The sequence below is a fragment of the Lonchura striata genome, chromosome 9, assembly GCF_050655825.1.
Source record: "Lonchura striata isolate lonStrDom1 chromosome 9, ASM5065582v1, whole genome shotgun sequence".
Taxonomy (NCBI): Eukaryota; Metazoa; Chordata; class Aves; order Passeriformes; family Estrildidae; genus Lonchura; species Lonchura striata.
This window is the reverse complement of record NC_140711.1, coordinates 20,825,643-20,848,042: the sequence shown is the minus strand read 5'-3', so window position 1 is coordinate 20,848,042 and position 22,400 is coordinate 20,825,643. Positions and strand designations below refer to the sequence as shown.

General features: G+C 46.2%; 1 protein-coding gene across 11 annotated transcripts in view; it reads left to right on the top strand.

The window, feature by feature from the left end:
* The window catches only part of TP63 (tumor protein p63), a 221,285-nt gene that overhangs the window by 180,568 nt on the left and 18,317 nt on the right, over positions 1-22,400 (top strand). For 9 of the 11 annotated variants that reach the window (XM_085587182.1, XM_085587179.1, XM_085587181.1 and 6 more), the window contains 4 exons: positions 18,731-18,917; positions 20,606-20,721; positions 21,044-21,153; positions 21,399-21,535. In XM_085587182.1, coding sequence (XP_085443308.1) covers positions 18,731-18,917; positions 20,606-20,721; positions 21,044-21,153; positions 21,399-21,535 — 550 coding nt within the window. The remainder of the gene's footprint in view (positions 1-18,730; positions 18,918-20,605; positions 20,722-21,043; positions 21,154-21,398; positions 21,536-22,400) is intronic. The other 2 variants (XM_085587185.1, XM_085587189.1) reach the window with 1 other exon arrangement.

The following is a 22,400-nucleotide window of genomic DNA, read 5'->3' as shown; positions in this document are numbered from 1 at the left end:
TAAAAGCTGCTGAGCTCTCCTGGATTTCTCAAGTGCTGGGCATGCAGAGCAGCCTGGCAGAGCTGCGAGAGGCATCAGCACAGTTGCCTCCTTACCTTCCCAAAGGTCACGGCTGCTGGCCCAGAAGGGAGGCAGCAGCTCCAGGGCAAGGAGGGTTTCCTAATAGGTCACCAGTTTCCCCCACGCCATTGATCTCTGTAACTTAAACTACTAACTGAGCACTGTTAGAAGGTATCTCAACCCTACCAAAAAAACAAATTGTGCAAAAACTATTTGAGTGGCTGTTGAATAAGTTGCTTTTGGGTAAATTTTTTCAGGAAGGCTGGTGCAAGAGGTATTGCTCGTTGTGTAGACAAAGACCGCCCTTGGAGATGATCATTTCTTTCTTTAGGTCAGCTGAAATACTGCATTTGTCATAGATATTGTGTCCCTGCCGACTCTGTACAGAGCACACAGCAGTTTGGAGGTGTGCTGAAGTGAGAATAATTCTCTGTGTTGCATTGGTGATGCTCTGTGTGCTGAGGGTTTAGCTGCGGTGCTTGGCAAGCCATATACTGTGAAGAAATTCCTACTTTGTTTTAAGTGTCCTGAGTAGGAATGGCTTCTATATAGAAAGAGCATGAACTTTATTATGCAATGGAAGTCTTTTCATGAGGTTTTGCTATGTGCAGGTGTGTCAGATTTGTTATTGTAAACACAGCAGGATGGCTACCCAAGTAAGAGCGTAGATCCTCTTGCAAATAGACCTGAGTCAAATGTTACAATTTCCAGTTGTTCGAGATAACACTTAAACATTGGAACAAAACTCAGTGGAGCTGCAGGAGAGTGGTACTTCTGCCTCATTTTTATTTATTTATTTATTTTTAAATGTATTCTGTGAGAGTTTTCTTAACAGACCAAAGTATTACATGTCTGATAGGAAGCAGTGTTTTATGTTCTGCTGATATGTGTTAGCTGCTGAAGTCCATCTAAATTCAGCTTTGTGGAAAGGTGAAAAATGTGCCAGAGGAAACAGGAAAACAGCACCTGAAGGCTGACCTGGCTTCCCTAAACAAATGAGACAGGACTTGGGTCTACATTTTATGGCCCTGTTGTTTTCCCCATGATGGCCACGCGGCCCCGGGGCTCTCCTCCCCTGCATGTTTTGTGCCCTGGGGTGCACCACGCTCTCTTGGGAGAGGAGATGCCCAGCTCAGGAGCAGCACTGCCTGGCTGTTGGCTCCCAGCCCAGCCTCCCAGCTGCTCCTGCCCTGTGATTTAGATGTGATCTGGGTAACGTTGTGCAAGTCATTGCCTCTGCTCCCCCTCCTCCCCCTTTCTGCATACCCACCCTCAAATATGGAGCTGTGATCCCATGCTGTAAAACACTTAGGCCCCCGATGTGAGATGCCCAAGGGGGGCAACTGGATACTGCTGCTTGCTGTGTGTGCCCCATCACTAGCTTTAGCTTTCAGGTTTCTTATTTTGCTTTGTTTATAGGACATCAGAGTCTTTCTACAGACTGACTTTTAGTGTCTTCAGGCTAAAACCACTTGGGTTATTGCTTCCCCTGCTTGAGATACTGAGCTTTACCAGCACTGGGCCTGCCAGGTGTGAGAATTCCTGACACACAGGCCGTTTGGGGCTGTGGCGAGAGGGAAAGCCTGTTCCTGTTCTGTAGGCAGAGCACAGGGCTGTACCAGTGCTGTGTTAGCTGTGGTGCTGAGCCTTAACAGACTCCCTGAGCCTTACCCTGCCACTTGTCTGGGCTCATTAGCTCAACTGTGTGAGCTGTGGTTAGGAGCTGCCTCCCTCCTCACCTTACAGTGGGAGAAAATGAGCCCAGGTTTACTATCTGACCTTCACCCAGAGCTCCTTGGACACCCCCTTACAAGGCAGGGCTGGAAGGGATTCCCATGGGGAAGGGATGTGAGTGGTGCCACTGGGCTTGGTGCCCAGCCTGAAGGGTGCTTGCAGAGCCAGCAGCAGGGCAGGCAGTGCATCCGCTCTGTCTGCATTTGGGCATCAGCACTGCCACGGGTGGGAGAGTCTTCCCATGAGATGTTTGTCCAGTGTCTGAGCACTGAATGATCCCTCTTCATTAATCAGCAGGGTGGTGGCTGGTTTTGCAATGAGTTCCTTGTCTCCCATCTCTTTTCCTGCAAATCTCTCATACAACTCACTCTTAGTCATTTTTTTAGACCCGTACTTGGTGAGTTCTAGTGGGCATACAAGCAAGCAGGACTTCAACAAAAAGGACTCTGTGCTCTTCTAGATAACCTAGTAAAAACTCTTATGGTATTGGCACTCACAAAGAAAGTGGTGAGGCCCTAGGAAAATCTTGAGAAGTGTTATCATTAGTTCTGTAAGGTTTGATGAAGATAAAGCATGTGGACTGATTGCTTTGCAATCAGCTTCTAAAAGGAATTCATAAATTTGACCTTTATTTGGCATTCCCTTTGTGTGCTGACTTCTCTGATGAGTCATTTTTGCCCATTTCCTTTGCCATGTCTCTTGAGGTTGGAGTCTGTCTTTCTGGGCTTGTTTTTCAGCAGACTGATCTGTGCAAGATAAAGATGGGGAGAGCTGGGTTGTGCTGATGCTGCTGGCATTCAGAGGGAGCGCTGCAGCACAGGAAGAGCAGCTGCATAGGCGAGACGAGTTCCAGGATGAGTTTGCTGGGACACGTGCTGGAAGAAAACCATTTCCATGCTGCTTGTCTGGTGTCAAGGAACAAAAATGCTCTGATGCTGTTAGTCACCCTGCTGATCTCAGTCTGTTTAATGGCTGTATTTTGTTTCAGTGCACTGATATTCTGATGCATGTTTTGCAGTTTATTTCAGAGAAGTTTCCTAAACACAGAATTCATGGGAGCCTTTCTCTTAAGATGGTTTGGGCAGCATGTTAAATATTGATAAATCACCTGGCCAAGATTGATTCTGTTAGTGATTAGGAATGACTGCCTTGTGACCTCCTCTCTCTCCACCACGCAGATCAGAGCTGTTGGCAACCCTTGCCTCTGAGCAGGGAGCTCCTGGGATGCCCCTTACACTGGACCCTTGAGATGGCACTGTGTCCACAGTGTGACCCCAGTGTGACCTGCTTGCTGGGGAAGTCAGCATTTCTCTGCTCCCTGGAGGAGCAGAGCTGGTGCTGGCTGCCAGGGGGTGGTGCAGGATGGCCAGGTATTCCTGCCTGCTGGGGTCTCAGGGCCAGCAAGCTGCCCTGAGCCTTTCCAGCATGGCTCAGCAAGGGTGTAGCAGTTCACTCAGCCTTTTAAAATGTTTTTCCTTTTGTTTTTTTTCCCCCCTTTTTTCCACTGGCCATACCAATCTGATTACACCTTCGAGGGATCATCTGCCCCTAAAGCTTAATTGAGGAGCTCGTCTGACTCGTCACTGACTCACCTGCCACTGTATGAGCTCATGTCTGACTTGTCCTAGGAAGATAGTGAAATATGTCAGGCTTCTCTGAAATATAGCAGGTTTTTTGCTTTATTGCACCCTTGACACTGCTGTTGGCTCCTGCAGAGGTGAGCAGAAAGATGACTGCCCCAACTTTGTTACTTTTATCTAAACTTAGTCGCTTGCCTCTTTGTGCCTTGAAAAACCAGATGGGGTTTTGCTTGCACAGCTGTAGGTATGTTGGAGTTAAAAAAAATATTAAAAATTAAATAACCTTTGCGTTTTGGCTTCAGGCAAACTAGGTGAAATGATGTGTTTTGGAGATGAATGCTCTTGCAGGAGGCAAGATGTAGCTTGCAGGAGAACATCTGCAACCAATCCATTCTGTATGAGATGGGGCCAAGACTTGTTTGTATCTCAGTACCTGTTCAAACATGTTATACCATAGCAAAAAGAGGTTTTGAATGCATTGAGGAAGGGTGGGTAAGAAGGAAAAGAGACATCAAGCTGAATGTTTGCTTAATAGCCTTGATTTCTTCATTAAACTTTTAAAGCACTTTAATAATCTGATTAGCTGCTTTCAGAGCATGGAACAGTTTCTTTATTTTTTTTTTTTTTCATTTTCTTTCTTAAATTGAAAAATCTCTACTCATCTTGGTGCTGTGAGATGGGCTTGCTTTGTGACCTGGAGCAAATCCGCTGCTAACTGTTTGCTACTTTTCTGTACTCACCTACTCGCCCTGAGGACTGTTGGTGGAAGGATGTTCTGTAATACTTGGATCAAAGACGGTGCAGAGATTCAGTTACCAGGCTGCCCGCCTGGACCCTGGAATGCAGCTTCCCAGTCCAAAGCTCCTTGCCAGCTACTCCCATCCTCTGTGTCCTGTCAGAACTGAATGTAGCATGAACATCTTGCAAGGGCAGCTTGCTGAGCTCATTTGCCTGCCTTTAATTGTGCATTTGAAATGCCTCTGGAGGCCTGTGGCAGCAGAGAACTGTTACATGACTCAGGAGTGGCTGGAGTGGTGAGGCTGGCAATAGAGGCTCTCATGCTGAGGTTCTCTTATCATTGCACTGATGGTTCTCATCATCATGTTGAGCTCTGCATTGTTTTGGGGTTTTTTTTTGTAAGACAACCCCAGAGATGTACTTGCAGCTGTATTTCTGGTTTGCACGTGTAGCTCATGTGGGTGTTGAAGGTGCGGAGTGTGTGTGACTGGGATTTGTTGTCAGTGGAATGTAGCAATTGTTAGATCTTTTTGCTTGTCTAATAGGCTGAATTCCTTGCTGTGGAGATGAGAGAACTGATTTGGGCTGATTCAGGTGGACAGTGTGAACACAGTGCCTAAAATCCATTCAGAGGACAGGGGCATGCATTTCAAAGGGTCTGTTATAGATAGAGATGGGGTTGTAGTACAACCTGAGTAGTATTTTGCTAGTGCTTAAAACCAGCAGACTGTTGAGGTTTTTCCTCCCCTTTTGTCAAACTAAATCCTGCTGTGACTTCACCGAAAGTGCTTGTGTAAGTGGGGCAGCCCTGGTCATCTTTGTCAAGACCTCAACACAGAAGCACATTAAAGAGCAGCAAGATGCACATATGCCTGTTCTCTGCCTTTGATGTCGTCAGGGCTCTTCCACTTTGCACTGGCTCTTCAGAGGGAGGTTATTCTTTCTCCCAAGTCTTCATGCCCTTTTCAAATCCCTGATGACTCTTGGTGCTGCTGTCCATATGTGTTACCTGGCCTCCTACAGCTTGTCCCCAGTTGGCAGATAAGCACACATGGGAGGCCCCTGGGCTCCTGCAGTGCTGCGTGGACATGCAGGCTGTGCCTAGAAAGATGTGCCATGTCTGTGTGGGGCTGCAGCAATGGGCAGGGTCATTCCAGCTGCAGTGTGCCAGAGCCAGTAGGATGGTTTAGGGGCTGTGCAGGATGGCTTGCTGTGCCTGAACTTCTCCTGCATGTCACACATGGGGTCAGCATATGACCAGCCAGCAGTCCCTGTAGCTGCACCAGGGCCATGCCTTGAGCAGGAGCGCTGTTTGCTTTTGCCTTGCCTTGCAAGACTCATCCTGACCTGGAGAGGCAGTCAGGGTTGTGTTCAGGTGCACATTATACCTCACTGCAGTGTATTTAGGGCTTCAGACAAGAGGAATTTAGGTAGCCCTCTTGTCCTTCCTTGAGTTTGCTCTTGCTGGGGCTGCATGAAGTCCCTGGTATTTATTGCAAGCTGCCCAAATGGTCTCTGTCCTGATGCTCTGGTGGCTTATGCAGTCTTTATTTCTTCCTTCAGAGCTGGGTTGCTTTTGAGAAACAGCAGAAATCACCTTTTGGAGGGATTTTCCAAAGTGATTGACTGTCTGGGGTTCTGTTTGCTTGCTTAAGAGCTCCCATTCCAAAATCACTGAGAAAGATGGCTGAAGCCACTAATGGCACTCTCTTAGCCAAGCATTGCCTTAGCACACCAGTTTTATCCCTGCCATGTGCAAACATTGCCTTGTTCCCAGAAACCTCTGTTGGCTCCTTATCTGAATTGGATGATGTAATTATGCCTTCCAGCCCACTATTGCAATGGGAAAATGGGTTCCTCTTGTCGGAATTTCCAAGGAGCTTGCTCCTTGGAGAAGCACCCATCAGCCTGTGTGGGAATGGGGTGTTGGAGGTGTATGTTTTGTTTAGTATTTTTCCCCTTGGCTACAAGAGCAGCTAAAACCTGTAACCTACAGGAGTTGGAAGCTTCATGCAGAAAATTAGCTTAGGTTGGTAGAAGAGTTGAGATCACATTTTTCTTGGCTAATTAAAGGATTAAAGGTGCAGAGATTTAGAGCGAACTGTCAGTGTGCTACAGGAGAGAGCCTTTGATGGTTGAATCCAACTTGAGATTAAACAAATTGCATTTAAATAAGAAATACATGGCAACAGTTACAGTCTATCTGGGTCTCTCTATTCCTTGGTGTCCTTCAGGGTCAGGTAGATGGTGTGCTGTGGCTAGGGCTTCTCCTCCCTAACCAGCTTCCTTCTTCCCACACAGCTCCCTCTGGAGCGTTTGAATATGTTGCCTCTACATTTTGTAAAGTTGGGGTTTTTTTCTTCTAGCCCAGTGCTTTGTGCAAAGGAGCCTTGCAATGCACAATAGTGAACTGTTGTCTGTCCTAGAAGTAGCATGGCCACATGCTTGTTGTGTGTTTTGTAGTATCTCTGATCCTATTTTGGGTCTTTCTGCAACCTGCTGCTTTGCTGTCTGCAGCTGGAGAGCTAAATGTTTACTCCCCTGTGAATTTTTTTCTGTTGTTCAGTTGAGAAGCTGGTGGACAGAAAGAGTTGATTGTTTAATGTTGTCTTCCTCTACAGAGTGGCTGGTAAAATTCTGGAGAGCCAGTGAACTTGTGCAGGTTCCAAGTCCTTGACTTCTTTGGTTCCATTTGATTGTCTTCAGTGGGCTTCAGTGGGCTACACTTGCAGCCCTTTTCCTGCCTTTTCATTTGGACAGCATTGCGTCCAGAGCTGCTAAAGGGATGCTTTTAAGTGTTACCCTTGCTAGCACTTGCAGTGGTGAAGGGTTATGAGATTCATGGTAGCTATCTCAGAACAAAGCTTGCTTTCTGCTCGGGCAGGAATTCATCTGCACAGCATGGTGCAGGGCAGCAGCCTGTTCTGCCCGTGGAGATTTTGCACCTTTCTCTGATGCGCCACATATGAGCTGTAAGGAAAATGGGAGTGCCAGACATTGTGAGTGAATAACTTCTGATGTTGCAACTCTGTCTTGTTTTGTTCCATTTTGTTTTACTCCTTTTTAGTGAGGAAGGGGCTTGCCTTTTCATACTTGCCACCCATATAAGACCATGAGAGGGTTTAGTTTCCTTTTTTCGTCATTATTGTGGCAATATAGAAAAATCACAAAATCAAAACTGGTACAAAATCTGCTGGGATTCCATAATCACTCAAAAACATGGCATTACTTACTAATTGGGTGTGGTTAGTTGGGAAATCTGACTTTAAAATTATGTTTCCCAGGGAACTATTCCTGTTCTCATTGTTATCCAGTAACAAAGACTGCTTTTTGGTTGGGAAAGCAGTCTTGCTTTGAATGGGCTAGGTCTTCTCACAAAGCATCTGTTGCTTGGGGTCTTCAGAGCTTGGAGTTTGCAAATGAAGCAGTGCAGAGTAGTGAGGTCTGCAGGGACAAAGGGCTGTTTGGTGTTTTCCTTGGAAAGCTATCTTCAGGTTGTGGTTGCAAGGATTTGCATCTAAAATCCACATTAATTCCTGTTAAATTTCCAGTTAGATCATGCAGATGGCATTATTATCTTTTCTACCAAGTGAAATAAATCAATTGCTAGGTATTGAGAGACTTGATGTAATCTGTTTCCAATAATTTATAGATCTGTTACTATGTCATGGTGTATTTGAGTAGTCATTCCTTTGGAGTTTACCTAGCAGACTTTTGTAGAGCTGTCTGTGAAGTGCATCCAGGTCCATGCAAGCTTGTTTTATACATTTGTGCTTTCTTGCTGAAATTTCAAAGCAGTCTAAAAATCAGAGATCTGAGCTTTGCTGTGTTCAAGCCTTCCACTTCTTCTGTGGCATGTTACTGCACAATTCCCTTTGAGTTGCATATCCACTGGGATGTGGTTTTACATTCTACTCTTTGTGGGTAGGAGATGTAAAACTGAAGATTAGTTCTTTCTCTGAGGGGCATGAAGGACTGCTGATAACATTTTCTGAACTCATTGCAAGTCCTCCTTCCTTTCTAAGTGCTGCCCTGTGGAACAGCTTTCTTCCCTTTGGTGCAGTTGTGCAGCTCCAGGGATTGTGAGGCAAAATGAAGGAATGCCCCAAACCTGGTATGGGCTTGTTGATCTTCCTAGCAGAGCTGATGCCACAGCACTGACCTCACTGTCTGGCTGGAGGTGAGGTGCTGTGTTTTTGAGCAGGGAATGTCCTGATGGCTGCTGCAGCAGCTCTGCTGTGTTCCTCAGCATGGAACTTGATGAATTGTTTCCCACGGTACGTAGGAAAATCAAGGTCTCAGTTCAGTAAGGCACTGGAGTGAGTGCATAACCTCTAGCACGTGAATATTCCAATGAAATCTCTTGGGTTCTGTTGGAGTCAGCAAGGCTGCTCCCAACCTTAAAGGTAGGCATCTGCTTAAACACCTTGCTGAATCATGTCTTGACTTTGAAAGTAGGCTCAGGAGAAACCACATGAGTTGACTCAAGGACTGTGCTTAGCTAGGTCATTGAGGATGGAAGAAGGCTGAGAAGGAGGAGGATCTGGGTAAAATACAGATCCCAGAACTCCGCAAATGCTAGTAATAGTTGACTTTCTTGCCATTCATCCCTAAAGCTTAATTGTATGAATAAAAGGTTTAACTGTTTGACTTAGTCACCATTCATCCTAAATATTCTGGAGCTGCTGTCATGCTTTGTTGACCTAACTAAGATCTGAGTTACTGCATCTTTATGTTCTCAGTAAAACTATGACTTGCTCAGTTAGGTGTAATTTTTGTCTTTCCTAATCCTTATGTTTTCACTGTGACTCAGATATAGAGTGTGGCCTCGTTGGGTCAGTAATTCCAGAAAACAGAGGGATGTTTGCAGAAATGGTTTGGTTTGGTCTGGATTCTCTATTGTCTATGAGGAGAGGGCCCTTGTCTGCTGGTCTTCATACATAGGAAGAACATTTGTTCCTGCTTGGTGTCTCTGTGTGAGTTTGTTGCCTTGCTCACCATCCTGGCCAGAAAAGCTTTGCTGGCTTTTCAGTTTAATTATCAATGAAATGCTCGACAAGCAGGAGAACAATATTTGCATAGATGTAATTCTGGAAGTTGAGCGTAACGTGATCAGGAAATGGGACAGGCCCTGGCTGTTATCATGGAAGAGACTTGCTGGTACTTGCACTTAGTTTAAAATGTAATAAGATCTGACTCAGGATAGTTTCCTGGACGTTAACAGAGAAGACTCAATGCCATTTTGGCAAGGATCTGGCACTATCCTTTCTGCACAGGAACAAAAGAGATTTCTGGCGAATTCATACATTTGTTCTGAAAGGGCTTCTAACAGTACACTGACGATTTAGAGGAAAATGGTCTCCCTTGGAGCAGAAAAGCAGGGGCGTGTGTGTGTTTTCAGGACTTTCTTTTTCTGAGATAGAAGCCAAGGAACAAGGCGCTTGCGTGCTGTGCCAGTGAAATCTCCCTGGGAAGACATGATGCTACTTGCAAGGTATGCACAAGACAAGACCAGAGGCGCCGCAGTGCTTGATTACTGTCAAGGACTCAGTTGGAACTTGCCTTTGCTCTTTGGCCTGCAGCATTTATGTAGAAATTGGGGACGCTGCTGCTTGCTTCCAAAGCTTTGCCTTGATGGGTCCTGCCCACATCTAGGCAGGGAGGAAGGAGCGGGGGGGGCTCAGAGCCTATGAAGTAAACAGGAAAATTACTCACCTTAATGATGCATTTCACTGGCATTGCCACTTTGAGAGCCTGTCAGATTTAATACTTTCTGTCTTCCCTTCCATCGCCTCCCATGGGTGTGATTAATAGTCTATTAGAAGGATGAAGTGGAGAGGTATCAACACCTTCCCTCAGGTGGAATAAACGGGAGGGGAAGCAAAGTGAGTAGGAGAAAGGGGATCACCTTTGTCCATCTGAGCAATCTGCTCTTTGTTGAGAGGGCACATCCAGAAGAGCACTCATTTACTGACTTGGTTGGTCGCCCCATGGCCTCCCAGTTAGCTACCAGTCCTGCTCCATGGGGTGCATTGGCCAGTTCCCCATTCCAGAAACAGTCAGGGAGCAGTCCTGCACCTGGTCACAGCAAAACAACCATAGCACTGTAGGAAGGCAATACAGGAATACATACTGTAGGAAAAAAATACAGATTATTTGTATGTGAAGTTCTTCAGGGATTATTTGCCCTTTTTATAAAGTACATTGAATATGAAACCTAAGTCAAGAAAGAACAAATGGGATAGAAAATGTATCTGGGCAAAGGTGTTTAGTATGAGAGGTCATAAGACATTAAACCTGTTTTTAGCTTGGAATTACTTGAACTTTCTTTCCTATATCAGAATGAATGTGCAAAGACTGGTTCACATCTCCCGTGACCCTGTCCGTGCCCCAGCTAGGAAGATGGGCCAGTATTTGATGTAAATACTTTTACCCTCACAACGTGCTGACCCTGTGGTATTTTACAAGTAGGCTGGTCCTTTGGCATGAGCCAGAATTTGGGTGGAAATCTGTCACCATCTAGTAAAGTGTCCTGCTTTCCAGGGTGTTGATGGCTGGTGCAGTGTGTGGCAGAGTGCCTGATATTCTGGGACTGCCTCTGACACTAGTGTGCAGGCTTAGGATGTTGCTGATTGAAAAGACTATATTGCCAGACCAACTTTGTTGTTGTTTTTTTAATGAGTTGTCTTGTCCAGCTTGGTGTAACAGATACTGTACCAGTGACTCATTCACTTTCCTCTGAGTTATTAATGAAATCCCCTTAGTTGCAGATGAAGGAACTAAAATGAATTTTGTACTAACATCTTATATTGGGCTTTTGCTTGAACTCTGCTTCTTCCCCTGATCTTTAGCTGGTGTAGAGCTACCTGAATCTGTGGCTGTGTCACAAATTGCAAAGGACCCAAAGCCTCTATCTACTCTCTATGGGGCTGCCAGATCTGACCTGTTTGTCTGGGACTTCTTCTGCTGACTCATGCTTTTGAAACCAGGTTAGAATTGGTGGGAGCAGACTCATTTTGGAGAGCTTTGGGATTTTTGCTTTGCTGTTTACTTTGTCTTAATTGTATTGCTGTGCTTCTTCCCTCATGGTTGAGTTCATCACCCTTTGACTTTCAGCAGGGGACAAAGGTGACAGGGAGATGCACTAAAAATTGGTATCTGGTTACTCCAGATGATGTTTCCTCTAGCTGATGAGAGTTTTTGGAGTTTGGCTGGTAGGATGGAGCATGCTGCAACATGCAAACTTGAAACAAATGAGATCTGGGAGGCTAATAGGAAACACACAGCAGCCTTCCTCTTTGACTGAGCCTGGGAGAGGTGTCTGTAAGAAAATTGAATCCCCCACAGCAAGCTAGGAGGAGGTTTGAAATAGCCAACCTGGACTTTACTTAAAGTAGTCCATGAGCAGAACAGGTTCTGGTGCTCAGTATCAGAGGCCAAGGCACGTGAGTCAGGAGCAGTATGTGGTGGGGTGGGTTTGTTGTTGGGGGCCCGAATATGTTATTTTCAGTTCATTTCTGGAGTCCTTTATAACAGAAATCAGTTTTTTAATAAAATACAGGTTGAATCAGATCTTAAATTCAGGTTTGAGCTCACAAATTCCCTTACACAGAGGCACACTGACTTAAGCAGGCACTGCTTAACAGTGCTACCAAAAGTTAACTGTAATGCTGAAGATTTTTTTACTAAATCAAGTCCTGGAGGTTTTTGCCTGCAGCACTGGAGTGTTCATTCTGGTGTAATGAGCAGAATTGCCTGGAGGGACTATTGCTGGTTGTGTCACTGTTGCTGTGTTCAGCTGCTCTGAAGCTTGAGGTCCTACAATCAGCTTAGTTTCATGTAGGCAAACATTTGGTCCTATGTGTACTGTCCACTCACTTGCATTACCTGCAAGCAGGTGTGTGTATTTTATAGAGATGCAAATATTTGTAACTCCAGTGTAGTGCTTTGTTAGCAGTGGGTTACCCTCTTGCTAGGAGGATGTGAAGTAGCCACGTGTCTTTGAGAGTAGCAGGCCTGTAGAAGGAGGGAAGTACTGCAATGGAGTTATCCACAAAGCTGCTTTGGTAATCACTGTAAGGATTAAAAATTTTGCTGTTGAATTTTGTTGGCTTACTAATTAATGCTTAATAATTGAAGTGGATGTTTTCCAGATCCAGTTTTAGGTAATTATTTAGACTAATGCTGATCACCCCTCACTATTCTGCTGGAGTTTAACACATAGGTCAATATAGGTGAGTGTAGGTGAATTTGGGTAGAATTAGAGTGAATCTCTAATAGTGTATGTTTCTTAATGTTGTATTTTCTGTGGTAGGCAACTAGGTTGCTTATTTGTTGTGCATTCATAGTGGAGAAATTGCTGGCAGATGTAGATACTGAGGAAGATGTTCAGCAGCAGATCAGCTTGCCTTTCACCAGATTTGCTCTTATTTCATACTTCTACCTCACAGAACTTCTGCTGCAAAGCAATCTGTTGGAAATGTAAATTGCTAGACATTTATAGCATCTGAAGCTTGTTTGCTACTGCTAAACTTTTGGTTTAGAAACTGGACAAAATACACAAGTAGTGTGTGAGCTGGCTGCACAAGCTAAGACCATTTTACTGCAGGAGTCTCGTGATTTTGGTTTTTAAATAAATGACTTTCAAAAATATTTAAATAATAGACTAGCAAAGGAAGAGAACTCACAAAACCAAAGAATAAAGCCTTCCTTTACACCCATCACTTCCTATCAAACAAATGTGTAAAGCTTGCGTCCGATGTTTTCCATTTGAGGTTTTTTCCCTTGATACAGGATACTTTCCAGTTGATTATTTTTTGTTGTTGTTTGTTTTTAAGATGGCTTCCAAGCTGAACCTCAAGAGGTTTTTGTTTGTTGATGAAGTAAGTCTGTAGATATGAAACTGAAATGTAAAAGCCCACATATGTAAAGTTTTCAAAGTTACAATAGTTTCATAGTGCAAAAGCAGTATGGGAAATTATCAGTATTACTTCTGTTATTATCGTGGCTTTGCTGACAGTGTTAGGTAGAGGTGATACATCCTGATGGGGGGTAGTTTTGAATTAAAACCCCTGGGGCAGGCCTCAAGCGAGATGCTGAATATCGTCATATGAAGGAATTACCTTTATTATCCTAAAGATGCGAGAATCTAGCAGATGCTCGGTATTTTGGGGAATTTCAGGGGGTCTTCTCTACCACGCCCAGGTGTGCATGCCGCCTTTTCGGCATGTGTTGGGCTGTGCTTGCAGGCGGTGGGAGTGCTGCTCCCAGGGCAGGGATGGGGAGCGCGGAGCTGCCGGTGTGCCAAGGCGAGAGAGAGGTGGCTGTGCCTCTGCCGCGGGGGCAGAGATGCTGGTTTCCCTGTCGTTTTCCTGCGCGGCACAGCGCCGGAGCCCCGGGGAGCGCCCCGCGGTACCCGCGGCCGGGGAGCGGCTCCGCGGCGGGACCCGGCGCAGTTCAGTTAAATCCCAGTCCGCAGGCTACGTTTCTGCGCTCTCCTCCGTGCCACCCCTCCCGTTCCCCGTTTACCTAAGCAGGTCAGCACACACACACACACACACACGCACGCACCCGTGTATTATTTTTCTCGCTAAGGCTGCACGGTGCAGCAGCTGCCGCCCGCCGCGGGCACCCCGCGCTCCAGCCCCGCGTCCCGCCGGGCCCCGCAGCCGCGGCTCGGGGGGATGCGGGGCCCACCTGCCTGATGTCAACATCCCGGCGGGCGAGGCCAGCAGGAATGTGCCGCTCCCCGCCCGGCGCAGGTAATTAATCCCCGCGACTGACAGGTGGCAACAGGCGGCCTTTGGCTGCGGCTCCCGGGGAAAAGCGCTCGGAGGAAGGATTTTAATAACTCATCAGCACCGTTCGTGCGCGCCTGGCGAGGCGGTGGGGACGGGGAGGGGGCAGAAGAGCCCCAGGGGAAAATGAAGTTTAAGTCCTTGCGAAGGCGAACGCCCTTGGGTGATTCACTGCCCTTCTTCAAGAGTGAAAAGAGTGTGACATGGTTTTTCCTTTGCCCCGGGGTGGAGATATTTGGTAAATGCCTGCAAAGCACTTGTGGGGCTGCATCAGCATCCCCTCCTGCTCCCGTGCTCCGAGGCATCACACAGTAGGGATGTTCACAGGCATGCCTGTCTCCCTGGTGCCCAGGGTTGTGTGGCTGGGGGTTGTTGCCCCACTTGGTGGATCTGTGTCACTGGACCCATTGGCCATGCCCATCCATGGTTTGAATGTCAGCTATGCCCACCAGCAGCAAGCTGCCCACTTTTCTCTGGAGCCTGGTGGGACAGATGATTTCAAACAGAACTGCAACAAGTCAGCTCACAAGCCATGTGGTTAAGGTTTTGCTGAGCTGAAGGTTAAATCTGGAAGGAGATGCCCATGTGTGCAGCACTCCTGGTACAACTCCTCTTCACTGAGTGTCCTCGGGGTACGAGTTGGTTCCTAAGAGTGTGTGTGCATGTGCACATATGTGTTTCTGATGTGCCCCGACATATCTCCAGCAGTTTTTGTAAATAAAAAGTTAAATCATGGTAAAGCATACCAAAATACTTAAGGTAGTCGTGTAAATTTTACTTTTTGTTCTTAGTTGGTAGCTTCCTTTCTTCCCACTGCCTGTTGTTCTCCTAAATAATTAAAACATGTTCAAATTATTTTCCATTTCTTTGTGACTCTCCTTGTTTTCACCTGCGAATACTTTGGTGCAGGTAGCTATTCCATTCCCACTTTTCTAACCTGTTCTTTCCTCCCCCCCCCCCTCTTTTTAGGGAGTTAGCTTGGTAGGGCAGAAAGCATAGCTGATTGACAGCTTTGAAAGCATCAAGTAAAATGAATCTAGTTAACTGATTTGAACTAAAACATGACTGCTTGAAAGAAGCTTGCAAAAGATTTGAAAGACCTGTTGATCTGAGCAGGAGGGGCTCAGGGAGCTGTAATGCCTTAAGCCAACCTCTGGGATCACCTTCAAGCTGACATCCATCAGCATTTGTAGAGCTGACTGAACCCTATTCCTTTTAAAGATTTAGGAACCATAATCCCTCTGCTGGATCAGATGGTAAAATAGATATTAGAGGTAGATTTTGAAAGTAGTGTTCAGGGGATTTCACTGCATCAGAGTTCTGCAGAGGAATTGAGTACTCTGTAAAAAGCCATTGTGGCTTGTATTGCATTGAGCATTTTCTTTCAGGAGACTATGGTCCTTTCTAGCAAACATTCTCCATTTGAGAGTCAAGAAGTGTTTTGTTTTTGCCTTTCAACTCTTTGTTGACACACCTTCAGTTAGAAGGGGCTTACTGAGAAATCAGACAGGTGTTGCCTGATGGTAGCTGGCGTGTGTATTGTGATACTGAATTACCAGCCAGGGTGCCTGGAGTGGGTAATACAGTATGTCTGCACAGGCAGGTGGGGAGAGCAGAGCTGCAGGCACTGCTATGTTTGTATCTTTCATTTTAAAATGTATTATTGAGCAAAAAGCTGAATTCCTGACAGGCAGCAGTGGAACTCCAAAGAAAAGTCGAAGCCAAAGCTCTTTCCTCTCTCTCTTGAGTAGATAACACATTTCCAGACTCAGCTCTTTTGTTTTAAATGGCTTTCAGGTCTGTACTCTGGTGGAAGTGGTGTTGCACTCCTCAGGCTGTTGGCACAACCTTTGTTCCTGCTGCTGGATAGTGGTTGTTGTCATCTTGTTAACTGATAGATTTGTTTGGTCAAACTCATTTTTTTATATTGGTACTTCTAATTAGTTTAGTTTTCCTGCTCAAGTATGTTGATTCATAGTCATGCTTTGGATTTCTGGAAATTGCTCACAATCTTACCCCTCATTACAGCAAGTGTCATTTCACAGCAAATTGGTGAGCGGGGGAACTGTCACCTCTGCAGGGTGGGGGTGGTGTGGGACCACTGAGGAGCAGCACCTGTGCCAAGAGGGTGATCCTGGCTTTCAGGCAGTGAGTGCACAAACAGCTTCTGCCTCGGGTTTTCTTTCTGAAGTGCCTTTGCTTTGAAATCTATATACAATATCCTGTCTTGCTCTGTGGATATAGCGATTATCACTGATCCAGGACGAAGTCACTATGACCTAGTTGTTGGCATCTATTTGTGCCAGTAAATGGCTGTGCATCAGGTTACTCCTGGTTGCAGCAAAGTTGGCGGGGTGGGAAACTCAAGCCCGTCTCTGTCTGACAGCAGGTACCCCATGGACAGATTTACACCGGTGTTAAATGACTGTCCCTTCAGTGATTACACACTCACAGGCGGCTGTGCCTGGGGTAGATGTGAAATCATGGCACTGTGCCATGTCCCCAAGCCTGTGCAATGCCTGTGAGGCTTGAACTCCTCTTGCAGTCAGGTGACAAAAAGGCAGCTCAGCCCCTGTTGCCTCTTTTGACTCTGCTGGGCACTGTCGCTAAATCTTCCCACATCCTGACTGTGGCAGAGGTGGGCTCCTGGTTACCCTCCTTTCCTGACATGCCAAGTTCAAGTTGTTGGCCAGTACCTGCAGCTCTTGAGTCTGCCCTGTGTTTCTTTGTTGGATAGGCTTGTTCATCATAACCCATTAGCTCTTGGCTGTTTGCTTTCTGTGAATTTAGAGTGTAGTCTAATGCCTTCCTTGCTGGTTGTAGCCCAAGGGGTCCAACAGTTGGGTTGCCAAAGGGTGGATGAAAAGCAAATCCCTTTCTCTGCTCACTGAGGGACTGTGCTGTTTGATCACAATCCTCAATATTCATGCTGGTTTTGGGTACATGTCAGTCCTTCTGAAAGCAATGATTATTGGTTTTCCCCTTTCTTGTAACCCCAGCTTTCTGTCTTTGAAGATACATAAAATTACAGTCAGCACCACGAGTCCTGATCAGCGGCTGAGGGTGTGTATCTCCTTCCATTTGTTCAATTCTCTGCATGCCTGCAGACACTGGACACGTATGCCATGCCTTCTGTGCACCACTGCTCTTCAATATTTATGCCTGCATTTCAGCCCATCACCTTTGGGTGCCCAATTCTCTATGCTTCAGTGATGTCAAGGCATCCAGGTGATTAGTTGGCATTTTGAGATTTTTGAGGCTTTCTATCCTTGAAACCTTCACAGTGCTATGAGCAAGCTGATGTGTTGAAGGAAATAACACTTTACAGGTTTTCTTCCTTTTTAAATAAAAGTGATTCTTTTTCTACCTCTTGAGATGGAAAGACAACATGGTGATCTCATTTTTAACCTTCAGAAAGGAATTACTTTTTAATTAAAAAACAATAAGGAATTTCAGGCTTAAAAGATGTATGATACAAATCGCCATCTAGATGTGTTTCGCAACTTTTTTTTTGTAATTGTTTGGCATGTTCCCTGTTTCCGCGGGCTGGGTAAATCCTTTGTGGGTTTAATCTTTAGCCTGCAGGCACATAAAATACATTGCACAATTTGGCCTTTGCATTTTAAAGAAATCTTTTTTTTGTATCTTAAATACCTGTAGCATCTTCTCTGCCACATGGCAGGATGGTGTTGAGTGAGGAGGGAGGGGACTGGCTTGGTTTGTGTTTAATTCCTCTCTCCTACTCAGTGTCTCTTGCAAGTTTGGTTTTTCCTATGTTAGCAGTGTGTACACTCTGAAATGCAAATAATCCCTGACTATCACTAGCTAATCCTTTTCCTGCTGCATCATCTGCCACCCACCCTTGCACGCGCTGGCTCTCCCCATCCCAGTGAGGTCCATGGCCACAGGGTGCTCCTGACCAGTATGAACCTGTCACTGCTGTGTTTGAACAGCTGGGTACAGGGCTCTATTGGCCCATGGCTGCTAGAGACCTTTTCCTGTGAGGAAACAAACACCCTGGGGCTTTCACTTTTCTTTATCTGCAAGAACTGAGGGCACAGGAGATGGGGAAATGCCAGCAATTCCTGTGGGTTAGGTTGTTACAGGGAGAGCTCTGCAGTCGTAAATGTCTGAATACCAGGAGAAAACTGAATGCCTCTGGAATAGGGTTCTGAAAAACCTGCTGTGTTTTGGAACAACCTTATACAGGAGGGAAGACTGGAGAGAGAGAGACTGGGATTGCTACAGAGATGTTCAATAGATGTAGGAGATGATTTTAAGAGATGGCTGAAATGTCATATTTGGTGTAAGTCCCAAATTGATCAAGGTCTTGTTTTCAAGTACTGTTCAGTTCCAAGGTTGATGTTTTTATTTAATCCCTCTGCAAGAGTAGGAGGGCTTCTTAGAAAAGAGGATGAAGCACTTTTATGTCTGTGGTTTTGAGTGCTTCCAGGATTACAGGATGCTGTGAAAAGAATAGCATCTGTTTTGTTAGGTGGGTGTTGGGTGTCCTTTGCAAGAGGGAGTGTGAGCCCAAGAGAAATAAAGGCTTTATTTGTTCGAGTAAATGAAGTGCTCTTTATCTGAAGATTTTTGCTTTTGGGAAAGCTGGGATGTAGATTTATGCTCTGCTATTTTACAGCAGGTAAAGCTCTAGAGGGTTTGTCACTTTTCTGGAAGCATGGCTGTTGTACAAACAAATGCAGTGCCTGTTCAGTGGCTGGTGCTTCCAGTCACATGTACAAAGCCATCTCCATGTTCCTGGTGTGCTTTTATCCCTAGCTGAACTTCTGACTCTCTTTTGGTCTGTTCCCCATTCAGTATTCTACCGAACTGAAAAAGCTGTACTGCCAGATCGCCAAGACATGTCCCATCCAGATCAAAGTGATGACCCCACCGCCTCAGGGAGCTGTCATCAGGGCTATGCCAGTCTACAAGAAAGCTGAACACGTCACTGAAGTGGTGAAACGCTGCCCGAACCACGAGCTGAGCCGGGAGTTCAACGAGGGTAAGGAGGGCAGTGCTGTGCTGGCAGCCCCTCTCCAGAGCTGCTTGGCTGATGAGCGGCCACTGTGGGGTGTGACAGCAGCTTCAGAGCAAACCTTCTGAAAACAGACCTCCCTGTGATGCCTTGTGCAGCTTTTTATTTCCTGTGCTTGGCAGGAAGGATCATGCAATCAATGCTTTAGCTGTCCCTGTGCATGCTCGTCCTTGGGAGGAAGGCACTGAAATAAACCTCGTGCCTGCCCAGGTCGGATGGATGTCTGTCCCCATGGCAGGCACTGTCCCTCTGGTAGCCTTTCTCTGCTCTGCTTTTGCTCCTGCAATGAGAAGCAGCTGTTCTTGTGCTCAGGAATGAGCTTCCATGTGGCTGGGACAGGGATCTAGTAACAGGATGCAATATCATCTCCAGTCCCTAATCCACACCTCAAAGACAGAGGGGCTGTTTATCTCTGGCAGGGTAATGCTAAGTGCCAGCATCAGCTGTAGGCAACGTTCTTCTACATGTAACACTCTCAGTTCAGTATAATGTTTTAATCTTTTACTTGCTTCTCCTCATGTTAGTGAAGTAGCAGCTGTTTTTAAAATGTCCTTTGGTTTTCTGCAAGCTCATGAGCTGGGCTCCATTTTACCTTGGTCATTTAAGTTCACATAAGTTCAGATGAGCATCTGTTTTATTCTACGTACATTATTTATCTCCTACTGTAAAAAAACCCAGTTGGTGTCAGTTAGCAGGATGTTTTGGGAGTCTGGATCCCATTGCTGGTTGCAGTGCAGCCAGCTAGACAAGCCCCAGAAATAAGCAAGGACTTGGGAGTGTAAAATCAGAGTGAGGTGAGACAGTTCCTCAAAACAGTTTTTTATATTAAAATGTGCTTTTCTGACAGGACTGGATTTATTGAGGTTTGACACCATTCAGTAATGGAGTTTTAAGTAAGGAAAAAACCCTATAAATTCTTATTCTGAAATAATTATTTCTGTAGAAATAGGCTGTATTTTGAGTAAGAAATGAACAGTTAATACACAAAACAAATTCTTGAGATGAATCCATAGCAGACTCCTCTCCTCCGAATTCAGTTGTATGTTGTAAAAATGCTGAAGAAAATTTGGAAAGTGGCCAGCCTAGGAACCAAGAAGATCATGTCCCCTTCTGCTGCTGCTGTAAGCAAGCATGATTTTTCAAGCTGACCAGTAATTAAATACATAGTTCTTTTGCTTCTTGAATCTTTTTTTTAAGGATAAAGACTGATGGAAGGGAGCAGAAGACACCTAACAATTGATGTGGGAAAGAGTGGGAATTGAGACTTGAAGGAATTTGCTTTGTATATGAATTAGAGGGAAGAAAATAAAGGATTTCAGCTGGTGTGAAAAATCCAGTAGGAGTTATCTGCTGGAAGAACTGCTGTGAGCTGCCATTCAGTTCACATTTTGGCTCACTTCTTCTGGGATCTTGGGAAGCCCTTGTTCAAATTTAGCCACAGGCATCCAGAGTGAGCTTGAGAAAGCCTGTGTTTCCTTTGGTGTCTGGCAGCAGGGATCTTGGGAAGGGATGCTTCAAGGGCTGAGAGGCAGCTCTGTGTACTCTGATGGACCTCTGGTGCCATGTGCATCCCCCTTGATGGCAGATCTTGCCACCCTGTGCATGACCTTACTTCACTGAACAGTCTGTCATTTTTTTCCTCTTTGTCTTTGCAGGACAGATTGCACCTCCCAGCCACCTGATCAGAGTGGAAGGGAACAGCCATGCCCAGTATGTAGAAGACCCCATCACTGGGAGGCAGAGTGTGCTGGTCCCCTACGAGCCACCCCAGGTGTGTTGTGAGCTCGAGCTGGTGCCATCCTGGCACACAAGGGTTGGGGGTTGTAACTCTGGTCAAAGGAGATGGGATCTTGGGCTTTCCCTATCCTCATCACAATGAATCCCTTCTTCCTTTCTGTCAGAAATGAGCTGTGAAATACCCTCCTTATCCCTTGGGAGCAGGGATTCTTCATTTCTTTTAAGGAAGCTTTGCATTGAGGGCCTATTTCATACTGGTCCACTTGCAGCCCAGCTTGGCAAATGCAAGAGCAGAGCTTGGGGAAAGCAGAGCTTTCCATCCACCATCTCTCCCTCTCTGCCTTTGTCTCACGCAGGTCGGTACCGAGTTCACCACAGTCTTGTACAACTTCATGTGCAACAGCAGCTGCGTTGGAGGGATGAACCGCCGCCCGATCCTTATCATTGTGACCCTGGAAACCAGAGAGTGAGTTGTGCATCATGAGTGGAACCCTTCTGCCTCCTCTTCCACTTAGGCAGCATTCCACACCCCTAGGAACAGCTTAATTCAAGGGGCTATAGGATATTCTTTAGATCTTTGCAGCTGGGAGTTGCCCAGCACTGGAGACATGTAGACTGAGGAATGGAAGGTGCAGAGTGTGGTGTGAAGCTGAGAGCTGCTGGCCCGTGCCCAGGATGCCAGCTGATGTTTCTCCTCACCTCTCTTCCCAGTGGGCAAGTGTTGGGCCGCCGATGTTTCGAAGCCCGTATTTGTGCTTGCCCAGGCAGAGACCGCAAGGCAGACGAGGACAGCATCCGCAAGCAGCAAGTGTCTGACAGCACAAAGAATGGTGATGGTACGAAGCGCCGTAAGTAGCTGCAGAGCTGGGCAGATGGCAATGGGGCTGTCTCTGGGTGCTTGTGCCACAGGGACACAGTGGTGCTGTGCATGGGCTTGCAGGCAGAGGGGCATTAGAGGTCTGTTCTCCCAGGGTGAATCAGCCTAAAAATCGAGCTGGTGTTCACAAAGCAGTGTTTGACAGTCTGGGTGTGTGGGCTCCTTTGCAGCATTGCTGGTGTTAGATTAGCCCTGCCAGTGGTGACTGGAGGGGGTGTTTATTTGCCACTTTTCAATTGTATGTCTGGAACTCTAACCTTTTGAACCTTTGCTGCTTGTTTGGGGTCATGCTGTTATTCTTTGCTTCATCTAGCCAGTGTTCTGTGCTGTGGCAGGTGTCTTCCAGCCACAGGGATCTAGACTGAGGCTGCACACAAAGCCTGCTGTGCATCACAGACACCCTGGCAAGCAGCCTCTCTGTGCTCTCAAGAGAGCCAGTCCTCACTGGACATGCAGGAATCCACCTTTGGTTTCCCCTGTACTCAGTGAAGGCAGCAGGCTGAACAGCAGGGCACAGGTTATGACAGGAGGCAGACTAGAGAGGGACTTTGTTTTCTTAGGGAGTTCTGCTCCCTGCCAATGGTCTCACCTTCATGGATCACTGATTTCACCAGCAGCCTTGTGAGCCTTGTAATACCAAAACTTGCTGTAACTTTGCTGTAAAGAGCCAGTGCTTGTTTGGAGTGTGACTTGCCAGGGTTTTGCCAGCACTCCTTGTGTTTCCCCAAGTGACATGGCCAGCTAGCATCTGCAGTGATATCTGCCTTAAGGAGCCAGGAGCTGCAAGGACAGTTCTGGAGTGGCTCAGGCAGAGATCCCTTTAGAGCATTACAGAT